This window comes from Electrophorus electricus, chromosome 2, assembly GCF_041902795.1.
Source record: "Electrophorus electricus isolate QZ-2024a chromosome 2, ASM4190279v1, whole genome shotgun sequence".
Classification (NCBI taxonomy): Eukaryota; Metazoa; Chordata; class Actinopteri; order Gymnotiformes; family Gymnotidae; genus Electrophorus; species Electrophorus electricus.
The window spans coordinates 3,826,729-3,847,500 of NC_137498.1; the positions used below are offsets into that span (position 1 = coordinate 3,826,729).

The 20,772-nt window shown below is 49.3% G+C and overlaps 2 protein-coding genes across 4 annotated transcripts in view; both read left to right on the top strand.

The window, feature by feature from the left end:
* The first annotated feature begins 28 nt into the window (after positions 1-28).
* Positions 29-6,767, top strand: LOC113568509 (protein ABHD1-like). Of its 2 annotated transcripts, none has more exons than XM_035529433.2 (9): positions 29-183; positions 1,143-1,303; positions 1,431-1,613; positions 1,723-1,768; positions 2,383-2,495; positions 3,250-3,423; positions 3,578-3,626; positions 4,305-4,470; positions 4,601-6,767. In XM_035529433.2, the coding sequence occupies exons 1-9, from the start codon at positions 169-171 to the stop codon at positions 4,804-4,806; spliced, it is 1,113 nt and encodes a 370-aa protein (XP_035385326.1). In that variant the 5' UTR covers positions 29-168; the 3' UTR covers positions 4,807-6,767. The 2 variants fall into 2 exon arrangements, with proteins under 2 accessions (XP_035385326.1, XP_026852516.2); XM_026996715.3 differs by having other exon boundaries at positions 34-646.
* Positions 6,768-8,176: 1,409 nt separating this feature from the next.
* Positions 8,177-20,772, top strand: part of prkg3 (protein kinase cGMP-dependent 3) — a 14,451-nt gene continuing 1,855 nt past the window's right edge. Inside the window, exons 1-21 of one of the 2 annotated variants that reach the window (XM_081695441.1) lie at positions 8,177-8,348; positions 10,654-10,749; positions 10,967-11,029; positions 11,535-11,664; positions 11,945-12,111; positions 12,266-12,379; positions 12,606-12,711; positions 12,994-13,057; positions 13,777-13,854; positions 14,731-14,819; positions 15,097-15,162; positions 15,295-15,342; positions 15,472-15,510; positions 15,618-15,729; positions 15,809-15,945; positions 16,036-16,125; positions 16,411-16,552; positions 16,638-16,801; positions 17,135-17,251; positions 18,335-18,397; positions 20,290-20,365. In XM_081695441.1, the coding sequence (XP_081551567.1) occupies positions 10,662-10,749; positions 10,967-11,029; positions 11,535-11,664; positions 11,945-12,111; positions 12,266-12,379; positions 12,606-12,711; positions 12,994-13,057; positions 13,777-13,854; positions 14,731-14,819; positions 15,097-15,162; positions 15,295-15,342; positions 15,472-15,510; positions 15,618-15,729; positions 15,809-15,945; positions 16,036-16,125; positions 16,411-16,552; positions 16,638-16,801; positions 17,135-17,251; positions 18,335-18,397; positions 20,290-20,365 (1,953 nt within the window). In that variant the 5' untranslated portion in view covers positions 8,177-8,348; positions 10,654-10,661. The remainder of the gene's footprint in view (positions 8,349-10,653; positions 10,750-10,966; positions 11,030-11,534; positions 11,665-11,944; positions 12,112-12,265; positions 12,380-12,605; positions 12,712-12,993; positions 13,058-13,776; positions 13,855-14,730; positions 14,820-15,096; positions 15,163-15,294; positions 15,343-15,471; positions 15,511-15,617; positions 15,730-15,808; positions 15,946-16,035; positions 16,126-16,410; positions 16,553-16,637; positions 16,802-17,134; positions 17,252-18,334; positions 18,398-20,289; positions 20,366-20,772) is intronic. The other variant, XM_035529446.2, reaches the window with a different exon arrangement.

The window sequence follows — 20,772 nt, forward strand, 5'->3', positions numbered from 1 at the left end:
GAGGGACATTTCTGTGGCCCAGAGAGGGCGCTATGGCTGCTCCGAGCAGACGTTGAGTTCAAATGGAGAGTGTGACGGTACATTTGGTTCTGTCCGACTAACAAGTCGTCGAGGTCAGCAGCTCCAAAAGGGACCGGAGAGGCGGTGGCAGGTTATCATATTGAGTACATGTATCGTTTTAAGGCACGTTTACGGAGATTTGTGTCGGTCCTCTTCATCGTCCACACATAGCGGGCTAACGTTAGCTAGCCAGCTAATGTTTTCGTGTAGTCGTTTGTGTTTAAGTGACAACTTTGTTAGTCTGTAGCCATTTTCCCCGCACGTAGGTTTATTTCTTAATTTGTTATCTAGCGACGTAAAGTGACATTATTCAGTTTATATACCAGATAGCATATCTGAGGCGGATTAGTTCATTCAGACTTCGCGTTGGCTAACGCTAGCTAGCATAGCTTAGCGCTCCCGTCCCTGAGAGGGAAACAAACAAACAAACAAACAAACAAACAAACACGGCTCTGGGACTGTAGCCATGCTCCTGTCTCAAGCCGAGCTGTGGGAGGTCTGTGCGGGGTACATTTCTAGACGCTCCGCGCTGGTCTTCACCGCGGTCGCCGCGTCGCTTTGCTGCCTCTGGCGTAGCAAAGGGCAGGTCAGTGTCGAGCGATTTTAACTCATTGATTCATTAATTTATCAAATTAATTAATTCATGTTGTAATTCAGTCATCGGAGCACTTGGCAAGCGATGGTTTTGTGGGAGCCGTCAGCTCGGTTCCTTATTTTCGGCTTTTTTTTAAAACGCAGCTTGTTTGTTTGTTTGTTTGCGGCGCGGGCGAACTTGGCTTGCTTAGTGGCTGCGTGGTAATTTCACGGCTTTGCCGAGATACTAACAGCTCCTTGAATACCAGGAGTGACGACGGCTCTCTCTCCCTCTCCCTCTCTCTCTCTCCCTCTCTCTCTCTCCCTCTCTCTCTCTCTCCCTCTCCCTCTCTCCCTCTCTCTCTCTCCCTCTCCCTCTCTCCCTCTCCCTCTCTCCCTCTCCCTCTCTCTCTCTCCCTCTCTCTCTCTCTCTCTCTCTCTCTCCCTCTCTCTCTCCCTCTCCCTCTCTCTCCCTCTCCCTCTCTCCCTCTCCCTCTCTCCCTCCCCAGGTGCCCACGCTGGTGTGCTCCGACGGCTTCCGCGCCTTCCTGCAGAGACACTGCCCGGTCGTCGCGGAGCGCTTCTCGCCCACGCCGTGGTGCTGGGGTGGTCGCATGCAGACGCTCGTGCGGGTGCTCCTCAAGACCAACCCCGCGGTCACTTACCGCAAGTACGCCGTTCCGACACAGCCGGTCTCTCTGTCTCACGTGAGGCGCCGGGTCACGTTTCAGGAGGACCCCGCTTTCGCTTGTAGGAAACGTTTTGGGTTTTAAGCCGCGTCTCTTCCCCTCCGGCAGCGAGCTGATCCAGACGGGAGACGGGGGTCAGCTCTCGCTGGACTGGTTCGACAACACAGACAGCGCGCGGTACCCACAGTGCTCCTCCCGCCCGACCGTGCTAATTCTGCCCGGGTTGACGGGCAACAGCCAGCAGACGTACGTCCTGCATGCGGTCCAACAGGCCTCGCGGCACGGATACAGGTGCGTCCGCCGGAGCTTGCGCCTGGCTCACGGGGTGTCGCGCGCTGATGTCAATGGCCGCGTAGCTCACCGCTCGTTGTAACTTTTTTTTTTTTTTAATTGTTTGCAGGTGTGTGGTGATGAACAACAGGGGTTTTGGAGGAGAAGAGCTGTTGGTGAGAGACGTTTTGTTCTGAGCACGTTTACGCGATTTTTACTTTCTTACCTTCACCTTTTAAGTGCTTGTACCGTAGCTTCAGGTACCTGAGGTTCTTGCAGATCTGCGCAGTGCCTGATTAGTTCTGTTTCTTTTCATTTTTTGCCAAATTTGGTCTTAAAGTCTTCAGTTTGGCAGGTGCAATGGAGCTTTTCGTGGGTAAAAGGGGTCTATCTAATAACTCTGGATTGGGCTGCATGCTTACAAAGTGTCCAGTTGAATACTTAACTGCACAGCATGTACATGCATATCTATAAAACATAACGCATATTTCATCTTTAATAAACGTATCTTTTTATTAAGTTGGTCCTTTCTTAAGTTAAGTAACTTCACATCACTTCCCATGTCCCACACTAGGTCCTGCCATGTACAGTTCCACTCAGGTGATCACACAAATGTTTTGAATTATTAAAGTTTTGTAATTCAATACATGCTATATAAATATATCGACATCTTTTGGCTTGTTGCATCTTTGTCCAAGAAAAAAAAAAGCCCAATGGTCTTTTCTTTCTTTCTCTCTCTCTCTCTCTCTCTCTCTCTCTCTCTCTCTCTCTCTCTCTCTCTCTCTCTCAGACTCCCCTTACATTTTGTGCTGCCAACACATCAGATGTAGAGACAGTCGTCAACCACGTAAAAGGCCTCTTCCCGCAAGCGCCTCTTCTCGGAGCCGGGGTGTCTCTCGGGGGGTGAGACGCGCGCCGTGCCACTACGTGCAAAAGTTTTTGTTTTCTTTAAAGCTCTATAAAATCAACCGTTTGTGGCTCTGTCCAGCAGGTGGCGCTAGCGAGCAGCTCACTTGTTATCCAGCAGCGTGCGCTGCCCTGGCAACCCTTGTTCATTGCATTTGCGATCTCCCAGTCCAACGCGTCCGGTTCAGATCAGCCAGTCAGCTGTCAGGCCCTTTGCGAGCCGGGTCTGTCCGGCTGGAACCGGAAGAACCCGCACTGGGGGGAAAAAAAATTCCTATGCCTGTGATGGCGTTGCCAGCCATTGTTAACAAGCAGCTATTTAAAAGACCTGAATAATCAGGCGCATTAGAGTAGGAAAACCTCTCTGACCTCTAGAAGCAGCAGTCATAGCAAAGCGTTTGGCGGGGGAGGGCTCCCACTGCCGGGCGCTCTCTCTCTCTTCCTGGGCCGAGGCTCATGCCGATGGAGGAACCTGCCTTTCTCTGGCTAATGGTGGGGATGGGCGCCACGCTTTGAGCGACGCGGTTGGCGTTAGCGACGGCCGTATGCGGCTTCGTTGGCTCGGTCCGGTGCCATTTGGCAGCGGCGGCTCGGTGGTTACGGGGGAGGTTGCCAATTCAAGTCCCACCACTGCCAGGTCGCCACTGTTGGGACCCCTGAGCAAGAGCCTTAACCCTCAGTTGCTCAAGGCTCATCTTTAATTAGCATATTTATTAGCATATTTAACGAGTTGACTTCTGCTGCCCTCCAGCATGCTGTTGCTGAATTACCTGGCTCATAAGGGGCGGGACGCCAAGATCATTGCCGCACTCACCATGTCGGTGAGCTGGGACTCGTTTGAATCCTCCGCCTCCCTGGAGCAGCCAATCAACAAACTGCTTTTCAATCGCCACCTCACCAGCAACCTGTGCCGTGCCGTTAAGAGGTTAGTCCCGCCCACTCGGACCGGAAGAACTGGATTAATCTGCATCTGTTTCAGTAGATGTAACTGTTGCCATCATTTAGAGTTTCTCTAATGGTGTATTTGCATTTATCATCACTTTCCATGACTTTTTCTGTGTGTGTCCGTCCATCCTCAGACACAGAAAGATCCTGGAGAACGCGATCGACGTGGACTACGTGCTGAAGGTATTCAGTTCTGATGGCCCGCTGGTTGAAATAAAGAGTTCACCTCAAGGTCATGGGTCAGTGTTGAGGTTGTAGCAGTGAGTTTTTACGAGGGGCAGCCACTTAAGTGTTGAGGTGCAAGATAAAACACACTTCACACAACCTCGTGGGCACAAGATCGAGCACGCTTCACACAACCTTGCTGGCATAAAATAAAATACTAGTTGCTCATCAGAGGATGATCATTTCGAAAGTTCAATATTTGGCTGAAACTTATTACCACCGGCAAAGGTAACAAGTTTCACAGAGTTGCGTACGGCGGACACGAGACGTACGAAGCGGCATTCAGGTGAGCGTGGGTCTCTTCTACACGTCGTTCACCGTTCACAGTGTGTGTATGCTATTTAAACCTTTCACATTATGTCACGGGTGGTGTTTCACTAGGTCAGTGTTATAAATCAGATTTAAATAATGCTCGTGTCAAAGACGATATTGAACTGATACACAAACCGCATTTGGCGCGTTAGAACCGAACCCCTTCGGACACAAGACGGCGTCCAAGGTTTATTTGCGTAAATAATGGAACCAATAAAAATATCAATGGCCTGTGTAATGGTTCCTCGGGCCTTGGTTGTTGGAGGTGACTCAAAATATTAAGCTCACCTTTTCTCTCTCTCTCTCTCTCTCTCTCCCTCCCAGGCTCGTACCATCCGTGAATTTGACGAGCGCTTCACCTCGGTGTTGTTCGGCTACAAATCCTGCTCCGACTATTACCGCGACGCCAGTCCGGGCTACAAGCTGCCCCGCACATCGGTTCCCGTGCTCTGCCTCAACGCTGCGGACGACCCCTTCTCTCCGGAACATGGTGAGACAGCCCACCCTCGTCGGGGGCGGAGCGTAGACATCTCCCTCCGTTGCGACACTGTTTTGGTCCACGCTGAGCCGGATGTCGGATGTTTTCTCAGTCTCATCATGGCTGCTCTCTCTCTCTCCAGCTTTCCCAGTAACCGCAGCCCAGCGCCTGCCCAACGTGGCTCTGCTGGTGACGTCTCACGGAGGCCACATCGGCTTCCTGGAGGGCCCGTTCCCGTCCGGTGCCGGCTACATGGACCGCCTGTTTGGCCAGTTCGTGTGGGCTGCGTTCGAGCACTCGGCCGACCTGAGGGCAGCGTGCGGTGTCGGCGGGGAGACCGCCGAGTGACGGAGACGCCATACGTTAAACAAACAGTTTTTAACCAATCACCATTCAGCTCGACGCAATAGATTCGGGTAGGCAGGAAATGGAGGGGAAAAAACTCATTTGCAACCAAGGGAGGTTTCACCCAAAAATATTCACAATTTTGCGATTATTTTCTCTGTAATATGCGGGGACGCGCGGTTAAATCTGGAATGATTTTGATCCTGTGTCTCTGCTGGCCTGCCGGCCTCGCGAGACAAACATGACAGTGTTTAAAATTTTAGGTGAAATTTCCCTGTGAACAACTAATGATATGAAAATAATGGTAATAATATTTATTCAGAGTTACATTAGCTAATAAGACACTCAGGACATTGATTTAATAAGTGTAATAAAAATGTCGATTTAACACAATTTATTATGAATTGGCAATGGTAAATCATGTCCCTGTTTTATGTGAAAAATATTCAGATGTTTTCAGATGTTTGAAGAAACTTGACTGTGTGTGTGTGTGTGTGTGTGTGTGTGTGTGTGAGTATGAGATCTGAATTTGTGTCCAATGAAGTGGAATGAAATTTCGAGTAATCTGTCTTGTGTTAAATGGATTGTCAATCAGAATGTTCGCATGTCGTCATGGTGACGGGAGGAGAGGCGGGGTTGCAATCAGATCGTTTGCATGTCGTCATGGTGACGGGAGGACAGGCGGGGTTTATAAAATGTACCACCATCACGTGTGTTTACATGTGCGTAAGGCAACAAATCAGAATTTCTCAGTTTGCACTTTGGAAGCACAACAGTATTCACTGATCCGTAATAATTCTCCCTTTTAGTGATGTCGGTTTGAAATGCCAAGCTTTTATTGTTTCTAGCTTTTATTTTTCAAGATATTGTGACCTCAAAAGCACGATCGATGAATGAATGTACACATCTCAAAAATGAGACTTCATAGGGTCCAAGAGGACATTTTCCAGAGCCTCCACAGTGTAGTTAAACTACCGATGTTTGAAAATTGGGGTATTTGTTCGATTAAGTGCTTCTGGAGTTCATATTTTGAAATAATTGCACTTTATTATTACTATTTGCCAATATATTGAACATGAGCATTGAGGACATTAAGTAATTAAGATATTAAGTACGAATGATCTTGCAAAAAGATACAGACAATTTCTGTAAAACCAGCAGAAACGCAGATGCATTCTTGATTATTTGAATGAACGTTTTTATCGAAATTGCCCGATCCGCCTTGTCGACGGTACCTTAGTGAACTTTACCAGCGTTACTGGCTGTTTTAATCCGTTTTAACGTAATGGATTTCCAGTATGATCTAAACGACATGCCCAGGAATCTACATGTTATGAGTGTGAGCCACGCGTGAACAGAGAGCGAAACGCACATTTGAGCCATTAGCTGTTCCTGGGTCAGCTGTGCCATATCGGCCTGAGGGTTTGTGTGCAAAGGTGCAAGGAAAATACTGATTTGGGATCAGCTCCAGGATTGCACAGAGGGATTGATAAAAAAAAAAAAAACAACAACCCACACCTACTGGCCAGTATTCACGTTTACTAAGAAATCTTTCTTTTACAATTTTTTAATATACTGTTTTTCTAATGTATTTTGAAATTAATCGTTTTGTTTCAGTTTAGGTTGTTTTTTTTATAATTTCTGAAAATGTACCACTGCCTTGATACTCTCTTGATTCAAAATTTGTTGTCTACACAAATAACATATTGATAACTTGAAATGGTGTAGAAATTCTATGTACTTTTTAATCTTCTGACGTTTTTATGGGTTGACCGTAGTGACTGTGCTGACCTTGGTCAGAGTGGAGTAACTCGGGTTTCCACGTAAAGGTGTTGCCGTCCGATTAATGTCTGATCTGCTGTTCGGACGTCAGCGTAGTTTCCCGTCTACGCTGCACGGCGTGTCACCGTGGAGACCACAGCTGAAGGCTGACCATAAACCATCAATAAAAAGCTTAAAATAGAGTGGTGTGCACTGTTCTCTTCCTCTTATTCAGGGTAAGGGTGGGGCTTCTGTTCAGAAGGATCACACACACACACACACACACACACACACACACACACACGCAGACCTGAAAATCCCCTGCCGAACGTTACCTTCGGTAAACAGTCGAGGACGTTGGTGGAAGTGATTGTTACACGCCCCTCCTTGGGTCATTAGCAAAGGATTTGATTTCACACACTGGTGCCCGTGACGCTTCTTTGCACTTGTGAGTTGTGTGTAAACCAAAGGCTTTAATTTGTCCCACCTCAAGAGCCGTTGTGCTTTGTGCCGGTAATCACAGCCAGACTCGGACATCCCCGCTGTCCAGTTTAGCCAAAAATGTCCTCCAGGAAGCCGATGAAGAACAAGCAAACCCAAAAAAACGTTTCTCTCGCGGCAAGTTCAAAGTTCACCGCCCACAGTTGAAAGCCACAACCAGTCGTAGACGTCCAGGCCGTTGGGCGCCTTTAAAACCCCTCAGCGCTTAGCCGATCAGTGACCGGCCGGCTCGACTCTGGTGTAAATGATTACCCCAGAGCCGTGAGGGACACCCGTGCTTACACAGCTGCTAGCGTTTCTGTCTCGAGCCGAGAGCACTTGGGCGTCCGGGGGCCTTCCGGACCGTGCAGCGGGTCCCCAGGCCCGGAAGGCTAACCCTGGGGTGAACGACGACCTCGCAACACATGCTACGGTCCTGGGTTTCGTGGGTGGCTGTGGAGGCTATAACTGCAACTTTGGGTTCAGGACACTTATCTCTCAGTCGAAAAGTGCTTCTCTAACATAAAAAAAACCCCAAAAATTTTTCTCATACATTTTTACCTACATTTTCACTTCTTTTTTTTTTTAGTGGCATCGATATCTGTTTATTGATGCAGATGTGTCTGTCTCGGGCTCGGAAAGGATCTATGCATAGAATTTGTGCTGTGGGTATTGATTCTTTGTAAAGGCGCGCCCTTTGCTGAATATGCGAGACAGAGTAAGACTGAACGGCCGATTTCTCTGCCGGCTGTGAGCGGGGTTACGTCCCGTAGTGCCAGAAGATGGGCGGGATTTATCAATACTGGCCTTTTTTGAATCATATAACGTTATATTACTATATTGTATATGGAGTCGCAGGCTATTTTAGGTTGCAAGGAAGCATAACGGAGCTCACTGAAAGGGCCCCATTTTCTCTCTCTCTCTCTCTCTCTCTCCCTCTCGCTCGCTCGCTCTCTCTCCCTCTCTCTCTCTTTCTCCGACTGTCTCTACCTGTCGGGAGTACAGAAGGAGCAAGTTAATGATCGACATCGGAGAAGCCGGAATGCCGTCGTCATCCGCTGGAGTGGTTGCTCCCGATTGCAGGAAGAGGGTGATCTCAGGGCCGGAATGAGCACGAAGGGGGGGCGTGGGTGGGCGGGACCAACAGACCGCCAGGCCCGCACAGGTGCATCCAGGCTCGCAGTCCACGCAGCTCCGGCCGTTCATCCGCCCGGCGACCGACGGGCGCTGCTCCGGACGCCGGGACCCCTGCCCGCCGCCTCCGCGTGAGAGACCCCAGCGGAAACGCCTCCCACCCGGCCGAGGTGAGTTACGGAGACGTCCCCGCCTCTGCAGCGTCCTCATCTCCCGGTGCCCGCGGTGCTTGGCAGAGCAGGAAAGTGCTTGAAATACGATCCTGTGGCAAGATTTACGGATAAAAAGAACCGTGTATTTATTCCAGACCCAAATCGTTTATTATTGGACGTGAACATTCCTAATGGTGTGGTATTGTTTCAACAAATACTTAAAAAAAAAAAAAAAAGTTGCAGTTGTACCATTTGGGAGAGATAACTTTGACCTTCAGAAAGCTGTGTGTGTGTGTGTGTGTGTGTGTGTGTGTGTGTGTGTGTGTGGAGCGGGGGGGAAGTGTCATGTTGCTAACACGCCTTTAACATGCTTTTTGAAAAGACTGACTAAAGCAGAAGTCATAAAACTTGAAACCAAGGGCAATTTGTTTCTTAAAGTTTAACCTGGGTCCTAAAACTCCGATCACAGACTCCCACCGTTACAGAATACGCGGAGCATGCCAGCCGCCAGGTGTGCAGTTGGCAAGCGTTGGCTTCGACTGCGGACTTTCGTCTGCCATAATCATCAATTATTGATGATTATGAATATTATATTGATTGATGATTGATGATTTTATATATATATATATATAAAATCAGGCATTCCAGTTACTTTGCTGATATGCTGGTTAGAACACTTCACAAAAAAGTCAGTGGGACTAATGTAGTCCTGGACACACGGAGCTCCTGGTTGCGTTAAGTTATGCAGTCTGTGTGTACGCTGAGTTCTGTTAGCGGTGCTTGATTAACCCTTACTGGTCCCTCGGGCCAGTGTCCGCTTCATACACACCCACTCTGGGGTTGTTCAGGTTCTAGTGATTTTTTTCAAGTCAAACGTTTACAGCAAGCTCTGGCCTCGCCTAACGCTCGTAACACACACGAAGCTTCCTAGTCTTATTCCAAGCTGGTGCCCTGGCGCCAGGCTGCGGTCAGTAACATCTCTCCGGGCGGTAGGAGCCTCACGCTCCTTTTCTCAGCGGCCAGCGAGGTAAACGCATCATCGGACGTGGATGGGGGGGGTGCATCAGGGGAAGCCGGGGTGGAGGTCCCTGCCGAAGTCATCTGTCAGCACGGAACCGGCCCGGCGGCTTCTCGGAGATTCCGTTTCGCCCTCCCTGCACGTTCCGTGTCCTCTCGAGTCCGCGTACCGGCTGGAGCGTTCGCCAAGACGCCAATGCGGTTCCTTGCGTTTCCGTCTGGCTGTCGGGCTCCTTGCTGGAATGGCGCTGAGTGCCTTCCACACCCGTGAGCTCCACAGCTCGGCCACGTGTGGTTACAGTATGAGGCCATTAGCGGGAGTCCGTGGAGCTCAACAGAGGGTTCTGTGATTACACGACCGTCTAATCGACGGACCTTTAATGTCCTGCAGATGGAGAAGACAAATAAGATTACCAGTGTGTTACCTTGGTAACAGAGCATTTTATCTGATGATTATATAGTTATGAAATCTATGTAGAGCATAGCCAGTGCTCACCTGTGTGTGTGTGTGTGCGTGTGTCTGTATGATTTATTTATTAGGTTTATTAAGTCTCTATAAACTAAACTGAATTGAAAAACTTCTTCTTAGATTTTTTTACCTTCTGATGTCACTAAACCGTACATCACAGACAAACATACAGGACGCTAAATCAATCATTCAGTCAATCAATCAATCAATCATCTGCTGAGCTCTTTCTACATCAGAACGCACATGTTAAGGCACCGTGGGTTGTCCGTACACTGTAACCGGTACCTCACACGCCTGGGGGGGCGGAGCCTTGGCTAGCCCTGCGCACATTGTTACAGATATCTGAATATCCGAGCTTTACTGGGTAAAGGTAATGCCGGACCCGCCCCCAAAGCCCTACGCGTTCCCGTCTGCCATCAGATACTGGACGTCGGGACGCATTGGACATCTAAGGTTAAGATTTGAGGCTTTTATGTAAAGCCGACTCAGAATTTGTCCCACAGCTGCTTTTATCGTGCGGGGGGGCAAGATCGATGTTTGCAGCGCCCCCTGTTGTTTCGGAGTATGCATAATTGATGTGCTGTTTTTTTCTTCTGCTGTTCAAGGATGCTGGTTGTGTCCTTGGGTTAATGGCGTAGTTCGGTACTGCTCGGTGGTGGGTTTTGAATTTTTATGCTTTTTAAAAAAAAACAACAAAGTTTTGTTGCATCACATTTGTGTGGATGTGTAGCTGGATGTACCGTGTCATTTCCTCGCGAACGTCCCGCCGCGTTTACAGGCTTTCACCGACCCTGTGTGTCTGTTTGTGTGTGTTTGTGTGTGTGTGTGCGTGCGCAGGGTAAGCCATGGAGGTCAAACTGAAGGAGCTCCGTCAGAAGCTGGAGAAACAGTGTCAGATCAACCAAGAGCTGCAGAACCACAACCGCGACTTGGGTGAGCATGCGCACCTCAAAAAAAAAAAAAAAAACGACCCCCCCCCCCCCCCCCCAAAAAAAACCCTCCGACGCCGTGCGGCTAACCCTAACCTTACGCAAAGGAGCACGCCAGCGATTGTGTTGAGCTCCTCTGCCGCGAGCGAGAAGGCTTTATGGGCTGGGGTGTGTGTGGATGATGCACTGATAAGCTTTCTCTCATTCTGATCTGTTTCCAGAGAAGAGGCTGATAGCGAAGGACAGACTCTTGGACGAGCTTCAGACACGTCTGGGTGAACTGTGTGTGTGTGTGTGTGTGTGTGTGAGAGAGCTGGAAATGAGCGTCCTCTTCTTGGAATGTGGAGTGGGTTGCTAGTTAATGTATGAGGCCTTTCCCCCCGTGGTTTCTTTATCTCTGATAAGGCAGGTCAGTGCTGTGACTTGGAATTTTAGCAGAAATTCCTGGGAACTGGGGACGAAATCCCTTGCAGGATTACGTGTGATCCTGGCTCGGGTTCAAGGGTTTATGGGTTCACTCAGATCTGGTGTCCCCAGGGAGTCTGTCACTGGCGAAATTGTCAGCTAAACGGCAACGTAAATAAAGCTGTTTTTGTGTGTGTGCGTCTCGACTAGTTAGGAGCACCTGAGAAAAACAAGGATAACCTACTTTGGCAGAATAAATATTCCTTACAAGTTTATATAAACCTATATAAATTCCTATTGGGAATACCATATAGGGGACATTCTGTATGTGTTGTATAACTGACCACAGGTCCTGACAAGGTGTGTGTGTGTGTGTGTTTTCAGATGCTTCATCTCTGAGGGACCACGATATCGGCATACATGAGGTGCGCCAGAGCAGGGCAGCAGTCATGGCTCCAGAGCCAATCCCAGAGGAGCCCCACTTCCCGGCCTCCAGGGTCAAAAAGACCGCCAGGTTAACGTCTGTTAATGCCCCAGTACTAACGCACAGGGGGAGGGGGTTACTCAATAGTTCAGCGTGGTGGAGTGGTTCTTAGCAGCTGGGTGGTGAAATATGGGCATAATGTTTCACGTCCAAACAAAACAAGGCTGGCTTTTATCATATTATGCAGAGAATAGAGATCTTCTTCGCTCCGTGACGGTAACTGCCCGCGTCTTCGGCGCAGTGCGAAAAGTCGATCAATCGATTTAGTGATCCGTTTGTCATGGCTTGTTGGTGTGTTGGTGCGATGCAGCGAACGAGCCCAGATCCTAAAGGCCACGGGCAGAAACGACTTCCTGAGCCGCCTGGACGATGAGCAGATCAGCATGGTGGTGGAGGCGCTCGCCTCCTCGGACTGTTGCCCCGGCGACGAGGTCATCAAGGAGGGCATGGAGGGAGACAGCCTGTACATCGTGGCGGGTGCGTGTGCGCGTCTGTGGTGTGCACGTGTGTTTTTGTGCTCTGTGTGTGTTTGTGTAGCGTGTGTGTGTGTGTGTGTGTGTGTGTGTGTGTGTGTGTGTGTGTGAGTGTACACACTATATGCTGATTGAGGGAACACACCCTTTCCGTCCAGCGGGTGAACTCCAGGTTACTCAAGCTGGGCGGCACCTGCGAACTTTGACCCCTGGAGACGTTTTTGGGGAGCTGGCAATCCTGTACAACTGCAAGCGCACGGCCTCGGTCAAAGGTCAGTCCCAAGCACGGCACGAAGATGCCGACCTTTGACCCTCTCCTCTGCATGCACGCCCCATGATCTACAGCCTGGAGGGAAAAAACTGTAATCGCGGCGGAAACGCAGCAAACTGTCGCGCGAGCGGCTCCGCGCTCTAGCCAACGCGGACGAGCCGTCCTCGCGCGTGCACATATCTGAAACAACGGCCGTCTGTCTGCCGTGTTGTGTCTGTGGTTGCCAGCGGTCACGCCCGTCAGGCTGTGGTGCATCGAGAGACAGACGTACAGGAGTATCATGGCCAGCAAGTCCAAGAAAAAGCGAGAGCAGCTGATGAGCTTCTTGAAGACGTGAGAACTTTATTTTCCTTACTTGCTTTCTTTTTAAGCTGCTACAGTCGTCCGTAAACGTTACTGAAGGAAGCGGTCGGAACGGCCATGTTTGTCGACACCGAACCCTAGTACATACGGGCCAGGTCCTGCCAGTGAGCGTAGGAGCAAAAAAATGTTCACGTCTGCATTAGCCGCCACCCTGGTCCGAGGGAGCGCCTCCGGGAGCCGGAACGTCCGGACGCAAGAGGGTAACGGCGCTCAGCGCGAGCGCTCTGACCCCTGACCTCTCTCTGTCCTCAGCGCGCGGACCTTGAAGAGCCTGAACGACGAGCAGCTCTCCAATATCATCGACTCCATGGAGGAGGTGCGTGACGTGACCACGCGCCACGGTCAACAAAGATGACCAAGCAAACAAAGTCTTCGGCCGTTTGTACGCCACAAATGTGCTTTTCTGTGGCCTGCCGTTGCAAAATCCCACGTTTACGCTGCCAGTAAAGAAACATGCTCATTTGTTCACCTGCCTGATCTTGTGATGCCAGGTACTGATTGCCGGGTTTTACCGAAACAGTGCAGTGAGAGGACCATGACAATACAGTGAGAGGACAGTGACAATACAGTGCAGTGAGATGACTGTACAGTGAGAGGACAGTGACAATACAGTGAGAGGACAGTGACAATACAGTGCAGTGAGATGACTGTACAGTGAGAGGACAGTGACAGTACAGTGAGAGGACAGTGACAATACAGTGCAGTGAGATGACTGTACAGTGAGAGGACAGTGACAGTACAGTGAGAGGACAGTGACAATACAGTGAAGTGAGATGACTGTACAGTGAGAGGACAGTGACAGTACAGTGAGAGGACAGTGACAATACAGTGCAGTGAGATGACTGTACAGTGAGAGGACAGTGACAATACAGTGAGAGGACAGTGACAATACAGTGCAGTGAGATGACTGTACAGTGAGAGGACAGTGACAGTACAGTGAGAGGACAGTGACAATACAGTGAAGTGAGATGACTGTACAGTGAGAGGACAGTGAGGTAAAGCCGGTTTAGTCTCATAATTTTACTCCAATTATAGGTGAAATTTCAGGACAATGAAGTCATCGTGCGAGAAGGTGCTGAGGGGGACACATTTTACATCATCCTTAAAGGAGAGGTGAGGTGGGGGGACATTTTACCTCATCCTTAAAGGAGAGGTGAGGTGGGGGGACATTTTACCTCATCCTTAAAGGAGAGGTGAGGTGGGGGGGACATTTTACCTCATCCTTAAAGGAGAGGTGAGGTGGGGGGACATTTTACCTCATCCTTAAAGGAGAGGTGAGGTGGGGGGACATTTTACCTCATCCTTAAAGGAGAGGTGAGGTGGGGGGACATTTTACCTCATCCTTAAAGGAGAGGTGAGGTGGGGGGACATTTTACCTCATCCTTAAAGGAGAGGTGAGGTGGGGGGACATTTTACATCATCCTTAAAGGAGAGGTGAGGTGGGGGGACATTTTACATCATCCTTAAAGGAGAGGTGAGGTGGGGGGACATTTTACATCATCCTTAAAGGAGAGGTGAGGTGGGGGGACATTTTACCTCATCCTTAAAGGAGAGGTGAGGTGGGGGGACATTTTACATCATCCTTAAAGGAGAGGTGAGGTGGGGGGACATTTTACCTCATCCTTAAAGGAGAGGTGAGGTGGGGGGACATTTTACATCATCCTTAAAGGAGAGGTGAGGTGGGGGGACATTTTACCTCATCCTTAAAGGAGAGGTGAGGTGGGGGGACATTTTACCTCATCCTTAAAGGAGAGGTGAGGTGGGGGGACATTTTACATCATCCTTAAAGGAGAGGTGAGGTGGGGGGACATTTTACCTCATCCTTAAAGGAGAGGTGAGGTGGGGGGACATTTTACCTCATCCTTAAAGGAGAGGTGAGGTGGGGGGACATTTTACCTCATCCTTAAAGGAGAGGTGAGGTGGGGGGACATTTTACATCATCCTTAAGGGGGGGGACACATTTTAACACTGACTTTTTTCTTTCCTCAGGTCTTGGTTACCAAGAAGGTGAACGGGCAGCAGAAGGTGGTCCGTAAGCTGGGGGAAGGCCAACACTTCGGAGAGCTGGCCCTCATGCGGTAAGACCGGCAGCACTGCACCTTTAACGCGTGCGTCACGGCCACTGTGGTCGCCTTTAACGCGGGCGTCACGGCCACTGTGGTCGCCTTTAACGCGGGTGTCACGGCCACTGTGGTCGCCTTTAACGCGGGCGTCACGGTGATGTTTTTTTTGATTGGTATTGATGATTGAATAGTTAGGATGGAGCAAGTCAGAAGACCTGGAAACGGAACTGCTGGCTGGTTTGAAATAAGGGGGTGTGTGTGTGCGCGTGTGCGGGTGTGGGTGCGTTTGCAGCGAGATCCTGAGGACGGCCACCTGTACTGCCGTGGGCCCGGTCACCTGCTTCTCTATTGACAAGGAGTGAGTGGCACTGAGTATCTCTCCCACTCCAATCACCAAGGCAACAAATATGAATCCAGTCTGCCTTTAATACATTTCTGTTAAAAACATTAAATGTGGATAAAGGATTTTTGCGTTCTGTTTTCTGTGCAGGGTGTTTGAGGAGACCATCCCTATAGAAAGCCTGGAGTTACATGATGAGTACGATGAGGTTTCAACACACACACACACACACACACACACACACACACACACACACACACACACTCACTCTTTCTGGTCAGTCCTGCAGTATTAATCTGCATTGATCAGTGTGAAGTTCTTTTGCAGTTCAGATCTGGAGACTGTCAGCACTTCTGAGAAGGAGAGGTAAGACAGCCGCGTTCCATTGGTCGGTTTGCTGTGCCGCTGTCATGCGATTGGTCGGTTAGCTGAATCGCCGCGCTGTCCATTCTTCCCCGGCTTGCTCTCCGCAGGCCTGACTCCATCATAAAGCTCCGGGATCTGATCCCCGTCCTGTACCAGGAGGGCCGTTACCAGGGCGACCCCGTCACACTGGGCCTCGGGGGGTTCGGACGGGTGGAACTGGTACGGCACGACCCGCCCCGCACGCGATCCGACAGCAGGTGTGTCACCCGCAACCCGTGACCTTTCGCTTGCGTCGCAGGTGACCACACTGCACCACGGGAGATACTTTGCCATGAAGAAAGTGAGCAAGAAGCTGATTGTGGAGAGGCGCCAGGGCGCGCACATGCTGTTCGAGAAGAGGATCCTTCAGGAGATCCGGAGCGACTTCGTCGTCAGGTCAGCTCACCTCCGGCCCCACCCACTGACCTCTGACCTCTGGCCCTTTTAACCCCTGACCTCCGTCTGGGCCCTCTCCCTCCCACTCAGGCTCTACGCTGCATTCAAAGACACACGCTACATCTACATGCTAATGGAGTTCTGTTCCGGCGGAGAAATCTGGACCAAGCTGAAGGAGGCGTAAGATGCGTCTAATTTAGTACAGAAATTTATTAAATGTGTTAAATATGTTAACATGTATTATCGAAATGTGTTAAATCGTTGTATTTGTTGTATTAGTTATGGCTTAGTGCAGATGTACATTTGCTGGTGTAGGAAAGTAACTCAGCGGTCATGTTGCTGATTCAAGCTTTATTCTGTGTGTCTGTGTGTGTACATGTATGCCTGCGTGTGTGTGCGCGTGCATGAGTGTGTATGCGTGTTTGTGTGTGCTCGTGCTTGCGTGTCTGTGCGTGCGTGTCACAGAGGTCGTTTTGATGAGAACACAGCCGTGTTCGTAGTGGCGTGTGTGGTGGAGGCGTTCGTCTACCTCCATAAGAAGAGCATCATGTACCGAGACCTGAAGCCCGAGAACCTCATGCTGGACTCGAGAGGCTACGTCAAACTAGTGCGTGTCACTTCCGTATGCTCGCGCCCTCGGGCTTTCGCGGAGTGGCGGCTCCCTCTCTCACGCCCAGTCTCGCCACTTGCAGGTGGACTTCGGTTTCGCCAAGGAGCTGAAGCGAGGACAGAAGACGTATTCGTTCTGCGGGACCCCGGAGTACATGGCGCCCGAGATCATCCAGAACCAGGGCCACGACTTTGCCGCGGACTTCTGGTCGCTGGGCGTCCTGGTCTACGAGCTCCTGGTGGGCAGGTGGGCAAAAGCCCTGCTGTGGGGGGGAGGCGTTGGGCGACAGAGTGTGCACGCGACTCCCGCCGCCTGAGTGATGCGACGGCTGTAATTATGGACGTCGCCACAGGATGGCAGTATTGGTCTAAGCACCGGTTTGTATGCACCATTTTCGTCCGACTGCCAACTACTAAACGACACTGAAGAAACCTACTTTAATTGGAAAATTATTCGTCGCATAGGAGTAAATAAATTTACATATATTATACACCCTCTGTCTCTCAGTGGCAGTTCAGAGTTCAGGTTCCTGTGTGTGTGTGTGCTCCGCACTGACGCTGTGCACGTCCTGTCTTCAAGCCCACCGTTCTCGAGCTCGGAGCCACAGAAGATCTACTCCCAGATTCTGGACGGTGTGATGAGGTTCCCTCCTCACATGGGAGAGGCAGCACGGTCTCTCGCCAGCAAGCTGTGCAGGTATGAGGTCCAGGGGTTTATACGATGATGGAAATTACTGCATTATGTTGTGTGTGAAAAGGATGTGTGATGTGGAGTTAGGGAAGGTACCGACATGAACGAACCAACGTTTTTGCTTTTTGAGTTTTCTTCCTTTCCCAGACGTTACTGGCGCAGGAAGGCTGTCTTGCCTTTCGACTTCTCGCGGCCCTGTCAGGCGTGTGGACATCGCAGTCGCAAGCTGCGTTTCCGCGTGGTCAGACCCTGCTGGGATACGCACCCCTTGCGTCCATTCCTTGACCTAATCCTAACCCTTGCCCTAATCCTAAATCTAACCCTTGCCCTAATCCTAAATCTAACCCATGACCTAATCCTAAATCTAACCCATGACCTAATCCTAAATCTAACCCTTGACCTAATCCTAACCCTTGCCCTAATCCTAACCCTTGCCCTAATCCTAAATCTAACCCTTGCCCTAATCCTAAATCTAACCCTTGCCCTAATCCTAAATCTAACCCATGACCTAATCCTAAATCTAACCCTTGCCCTAATCCTAAATCTAACCCTTGACCTAATCCTAACCCTTGCCCTAATCCTAAATCTAACCCTTGACCTAATCCTAACCCTTGCCCTAATCCTAAATCTAACCCTTGACCTAATCCTAACCCTTGCCCTAATCCTAAATCTAACCCTTGACCTAATCCTAACCCTTGCCCTAATCCTAACCTTAACCTACTAGATTGTTTTCTCATCTTTTCTGCCTAAAAAGAGACATTTGTTTGGTGTGAAAACAGAGATGCAGCTCCAATGGAAAGAGAGGATTGTGCTTCCGAGCAGACGAGACAGAAAAACAGAGAGAGAGAGAGAGAGAGAGAGAAAGAGAGAGAGAGAGAGAGAGAGAGAGAGAGAGAGAGAGAGCGCTGCTTCAAGCTGAATAAAGGGGCCTGGCGTCAGAAGGACACACTGAGAGTTGATCTCTCTTACAGTCTTCTCCGTCCAGGGTCTGTGTGCACGTTTCAGACGGGCTGCTCAACGCGCACAGGGCACTTTGCTTAAATGATGGACGTGAGAAGCTAAGAAGCTGTGCTGTGTTCTGTTCTGCAGGCTACGTCCTGGTCAGAGGTTAGGAAACACCAAAAACGGAATCAAGGATGTCCGCAATCACAGGTCAGCGTAGAATGATCTAGTTATCGATCTATCTATCCGTCTACCTACCTACAGTGGTGTAAAAAAGTGTTTGCTCCTTCCTGATATCTTATCTTAAATGTTTCAGCTCATCAAACAAATTTAAATATTAGACAAAGATAACACAAGTAAACACAATGCAGTTTTTAAATGAAGGTTTTTATTATTAAGGGGAAAAGAAAATCCAAACCTAACCCCCTCCGCTAAAACACAAATTAACTGTGCTTTATCACAACTTTGGAAAACTGAGTTCAATTTCTCTAGCCACACCCAAGCCTGATTACTGCCACACTAGTTCCCAATCAAGAAATCACTTAAATAAGACCTGCCTGACAAAGTGAAGTAGACCAAAAGATCCTCAAAAGCTAGACAGCATGCTGCGATCCAAAGAAATTCAGGAACAAATGTGACACAAAGTAATTGAGCTCCATCAGTGTGGAAAAGGTTGTAAAGCCGTTTCTAAAGCTTTGGGACTCCAGCGAACCACAGTGAGAGCCATTATCCACAAATGGCCAAAACATGGAACAGTGGTGAACCTTCCCAGGAGTGGCCGGCCGACCAAAATGACCCCAAGAGCGCAGCGACGACTCATCCAAGAGGTCACAAAAGACCCCACAACAACATCCAAAGAACTGCAGGCCTCACTTGCCTCAGTGAAGGTCAGCGTTCATGACTTCACCATAAGAAAGAGACAGGGCAAAAATGGCCCGCATGGCAGAGTTCTAAGACAAAAACTACTGCTGAGCAAAAAGAACATAAAGGCTCATCTCAGTTTTGCCAGAAAACATCTTGATGATCCCCAAGACTTTTGGGAAAATACTCTGTGGACTGACGAGACAAAAGTTGAACTTTTTGGAAGGTGTACGTCCCGTTACATCTGGCGTACAAGTAACACAGCATTTCAGAAAAGGAAAATCATACCAACAGTAAAATATGGTGGTGGTAGTGTGATGGTCTGGGGCTGTTTTGCTGCTTCAGGACCTGGAAGATCGGCTGTGGTAAATGAAACCATGAATTCTGCCGTCTACCAAAAAATCCTGAAGGACAATGTTCGGCCATCTGTTCGTGACCTCAAGATGAAGCGCACCTGGGTTCTGCAGCAGAACAATGATCCAAAATGCACCAGCAAGTCCACCTCTGAATAGCTTAAGAAAAACAAAATGAAGACTTTGGAATGGCCTAGTCAAAGTCCTGACCTGAATCCAATTGAGATACTGTGGCATGGCCTTAAAAAGGCGGCTCGTGCTCGAAAACCCTCCAAAGTGGCTGAATTACAACAACTCTGCAAAGATGAGTGGGCCAAAGTTCCTCCGCAGCGCCGTAAAAGACTCATTGCCAGTTATCGCAAACGCTTGATTGCAGTTGTTGCTGCTAAGCGTGGCCCAACCAGTTATTAGGTTTAGGGGGCAACCACTTTTCCACACAGGGCCATGTAGGTCTGGATAATTTTTTCTCTTAGTAATAAAGACCTTGATTTAAAAAGTGCATTGTGTTTACTTGTGTTATCTTTGGCTAATATTTAAATTTGTTTGATGATCTCAAACATTTAAGTGTGACAAACATGCAAAAGAATAAGATATCAGGAAGGGGGGGGCACTTTTACACACCACTCATCTATCTATCTATCTATCTATCTATCTATCTATCTATCTATCTATCTATCTATCTATCTATCTATCTAGCTATCTAGCTATCTAGCTGTATAACTGGTTGGCACGTTGTTTGTTTATTAATCATAGCTGAATATTGTATAACTATCAACCAATGTAATTGTTATATTATTACATGAATATAATAACGTTATACATAAGCACTGCGTGCGTGTAATAATCTGCACACTGCGTGTCCCGTCCTGTCCCGTCCTGTCCCGTCAGGTGGTTCAACAGCATAAACTGGCACAAGCTCAGGATGGGCCAGATGGAGGCCCCCACTGTCAAGCTCATCCGAAAGGTCAGCACAAATCCCCGAAAGACCATCTTAAACGCTGGACCTATTTATTATTCATAAGTGCTCGTGATTATTCATGATTCCTAACGGCGATTCCTTATTGAAGAACCTTCCCAGATGTGTGGGTGTGAACAAGAGTACCACACTGGACTTAGCCGACCTGGCTACCAGAACTCTGACCGGTCGGAACTAGAACTCCAGGGGGAACTCCGGGGGGAGCTGACCCTTGACATCAGAGGGGTCAGTGACACTGCGAAGCGCCAGGGACTTTGGGCTGTTGTTTTTGACGCGCTCAACCCGGCACACTGACATACCAGCGTCCGGGCCTGCCGCCAAACTCCCTCTGCGGTTTTCCCTAAAGCGTTCCAGCTACGTGGTGACCTCTGAGGACTCCTCTGACGATCTTGTCT

What these genes read in the sequence shown, in the direction of transcription:
- LOC113568509 (XM_026996715.3), top strand. Translation starts at nt 527, where the DNA reads ATGCTCCTGTCTCAAGCCGAGCTGTGGGAGGTCTGTGCGGGGTACATT. An exon ending in TTGGAGGAGAAGAGCTGTTG is followed by an intron (nt 1,769 to 2,382) that starts GTGAGAGACGTT and finishes TCTCTCTCTCAG; the next exon opens with ACTCCCCTTACATTTTGTGC. An exon ending in CTGTGCCGTGCCGTTAAGAG is followed by an intron (nt 3,424 to 3,577) that starts GTTAGTCCCGCC and finishes GTCCATCCTCAG; the next exon opens with ACACAGAAAGATCCTGGAGA.